Below are 3,342 nucleotides of genomic sequence, written 5' to 3' on the forward strand. Positions count from 1 at the left end.
GCTGGCCTGCAGTCTGTGCCTGACTTGTCTGGTTGGATTGAGGGGTTTGGTAGCCTCGGCCTCGGCCTCGTCCCCTCTCCTTGGATTTTGGCCTCGCCCAAAAAAAGAACCATTGTCATTTTGATAGTGGGCGGTCTGAGTTTGACCCGATGGATGAGATTGGCTAGAATTAGAAGTGGGTCTGTAAGTATTTGCGCTAAAGAAACTCCGGTTTTGAGTCCTCCTGTTGTACGCCCGTTGTCTTGTCGGGTTAGTAGCCTGACGAACACTCTTTGCCAATTTGCTGGCTTCAATGAAGTCTGAAGTAGAGACAATTGGTGGATCAACTGTGTCCTTGGTGACTGAAATTTTGTGCGCTTGGTAAACAAGGTCCTCCCTGTCGCTTGACATTTGCTGTGCAAGGTGTGCAATATGTTCACGCATTGTCTGTGCGAGCTGTAAACACGCTTGTGCGACCGCAGGGTCAACTTCGTAGGAAAACATTTCCGTGGCAAATTGATCAAGTGGTCTTGTAAGGTTTGCCAATCGTGATTGATAGCGTGAGATTGTTTTGTCCATGGAACTGTGGTGAGAGGAAGAGTCGGGCCAGTCAATGAGTGCCGATTTGGGTGCAGAATAGGTTTGGGTTGTGTTTTTGGCAAAAGACTGCATCTCTTTAGCCATTTCTGTTGCATATGCAAGATCGTCTGCACGGTTTCCAGATTTATGTTTGAAAAAATCTTTCCCGTCCATTGCTGGGTGTGACGAGAATGGACGTCAGGTTAATTTCGTAAGCTGGTTCTTTTGGAACCAAGTAGGGGTTCGATCGACTGGATTCAGAGCTAGTCGAGAGAGCTCAAGCCGGCTGGTGAGTGTAGCCAGCTGGCTCTGGAGAGAGTGTATAATTGGATCAGAAGTGTCATACTCGCTCATTTGGAACTTCAATACGCTGGATGTGTTCCTGAGCGAGAAAAAAGAAGATAGAGAGTAGATCAGAGCGAACGCTAGATTTTATTTATTTTATTTTTGTTTTCTCGGTCAGAAGGAATAAAAGAGGTCACACACAATTGTCCCATGGCTACTCTGATAATGAGGATAGTGCGTCCTTTGTAGCACTTCCAGATCATTATGTGATTGTGATTAGGTATGTTACACAAAAATCATTCTTTTTCATTAGTTCACAGAAATAACTGGCTTGTGCAGCCAAGCGTTCATAGCGACGTTGCTTTTTGATCCTTCGATGTCGGCTCTTCCTGTCATACTGGAGCAGAATTCAGTACGCGCCTCTAAGTCAGAATCCGTGCTAGAACGCGACGATTACCGCCTTTTCCGATAATTAGTTGAATACGAATAGAGCTTCGGCTCCTGAATCATGCTACGTGGGTTATCTTGTGGAGCGGAAAGGCTTCATGAGGTTCCTGCTAATGTTAATTTCAAATATTGGAAGAGATAAATCCATTGCAGACGACTTTTAAGCAACGGTGTACTGTAAGCTGTAGAGTAGCCTTGTTGCTACGATCCGCTGAGATTAAGCCATTTGTTGAAGATTTGTTCGTATGAACATCATCTTTCTTTTTTTTTTCTTTCACTCGTGTGGTGTCCTTAAGGGGTGGATATGTTTGCCTTGCAGCAAGCTCCATCCGCTCGATTTAACGACGCACGAGCGACAGATTTAAAGAATATATAGTCGAAACCCCAGTCGGCTGCCAAGATGCAAGCACTGCTTCCCCTCATAGTTTCAAATCACTGAAGTGCTCTTTCGTGTCAACTCAAACAAATTTCTCCCTTCGACATTTTCATCTTGGATTCTTGTAGATGTGCGAATAAAAAGAGTACTTTCCCTTAATATAAATATCCCTGGTCCGCCCGCAACAACGCAAGCAAAAGCAATACATGGACTTTATTGGAGTATGCAAACTACGGAGTGGTGGGCTTTGGCTCCCTTCTTCTTTGTTGCTGTTTTTGCTCTCACTTGAAGCATCTTGTATGTTGTTGCACATTGTTGAGAAACCTGCCATGGAGCTGGTTTCCCTACCCTATTAGCAGGTAACAATAACAACCCTGTGTTTACGATGATGGATCCTCATTCGACTCCACTTCTTCTTTGGATACCACATTAATATAGCAGGGATCCATGATATACATTATTCGTTACGTGAGCTATGTAGCTTTATTTCTTACGAGTATGCGAACGAAGTTAAATGTCTCTCTCCATCCATCGGGTTATCGTTGGGTGAAATTGAAGAACTGAAAGGTTCGAGCAAACAGCTATTGTACAACGATTTGCAGCTAGGTATTGCTTTAAGCTACGCAAGACAATGGGTACCTTGGTGAATGAGAAAAGGATTCTGTCATTCTTTCCTGGCCTGCAACATGCTGTATTTGAGCTCGGCTATTCGCACTTGCTAGTTCCATTCACTCCGATTGTCATAACTCCTCCATTACCTACACGATAATCTGTACACTTTAAGGCGTTAACCTGACACACTTTGAGAAGCAAAAGCACGATGACCATTACCATTACCGTATTAACCGTCCTTACCTTCGGGCCATGGCATCAGCTCAAGTAGCGCCTCCAATTCTCCCATCTCGCGATCCAGGGCTGAATTGTGTTTTGCAAATTTTGAACAGCCAAAGTCTATAAAAAAGAACCGCGAATCCTGCCCATCAAGTCTTGCTGTAATGTTATCTGGTCGAATATCACCGTGCAGGACACCCAAATCGTGGATCGCTGAGAGTGCTCCGCGGATCTTGTCTCGATCAGATGCATCCAAATGCTTATTGCAGAGGTCGCTCCCAGTGAACTCTGTTACTAAAACCATCTCCATTCCGTCCATGATCCCAGCTAGCTTCAGTTCGGGAACGAAGTGACCTTGTAGCATCTGAAGCTCCTCGTAAATCGTGGCCTCGTGCTCCAGCTCATCGACAATTGGGGACTGCTTCCAGATGTCGGCTTTTTTCACCACTACATCCTCGCCCATCCATGTAGCTCGGAACGTACGCGCACCCTCGCCAAATGTAATAAGTCTCATATCCTTGAAAGCTGGAACAGTGCGTCTCTCCAATTGCATAGATCCTGTTGCCTGCTTCTTGGTCCTAGATTGCAATCAAAAACTGGATGATCAGCCACCTATGGTGAGAGAATCTCGATCAAAACACATTTGAGTATTAGCCTCTTACTTGCTTCGCGTCAAATAGGCTCTGAATCCTTGCTTCCATTTTCCACCACCACCACGTTCTGGAACAAAGTCACTGTCACGTTTTGTAGCCTTATCCTCAGGTTGCTCCTTCGAGAGCATGTATTCAACTGAGGTCTCATCGGGTATGTCTGGCTGCCATTCAGTATCACTATCCACCGTCCGA

General features: G+C 45.2%; 1 protein-coding gene across 1 annotated transcript; it reads right to left on the bottom strand.

Annotated features, from left to right (window-relative positions):
• Window positions 1-2,660: 2,660 nt before the first annotated feature.
• Window positions 2,661-2,888, bottom strand: BCR41DRAFT_284699 (hypothetical protein; the record flags this gene model as incomplete). The annotated part of the gene is made up of 1 exon (XM_022020263.1): window positions 2,661-2,888. A coding segment is annotated over one exon (228 nt), but the record flags the coding sequence as incomplete, so codon positions are not given.
• Between the last annotated feature and the right edge of the window lie 454 nt (window positions 2,889-3,342).

This window comes from Lobosporangium transversale (genome assembly GCF_002105155.1).
Source record: "Lobosporangium transversale strain NRRL 3116 chromosome Unknown BCR41scaffold_119, whole genome shotgun sequence".
Lineage (NCBI taxonomy): Eukaryota > Fungi > Mortierellomycota > Mortierellomycetes > Mortierellales > Mortierellaceae > Lobosporangium > Lobosporangium transversale.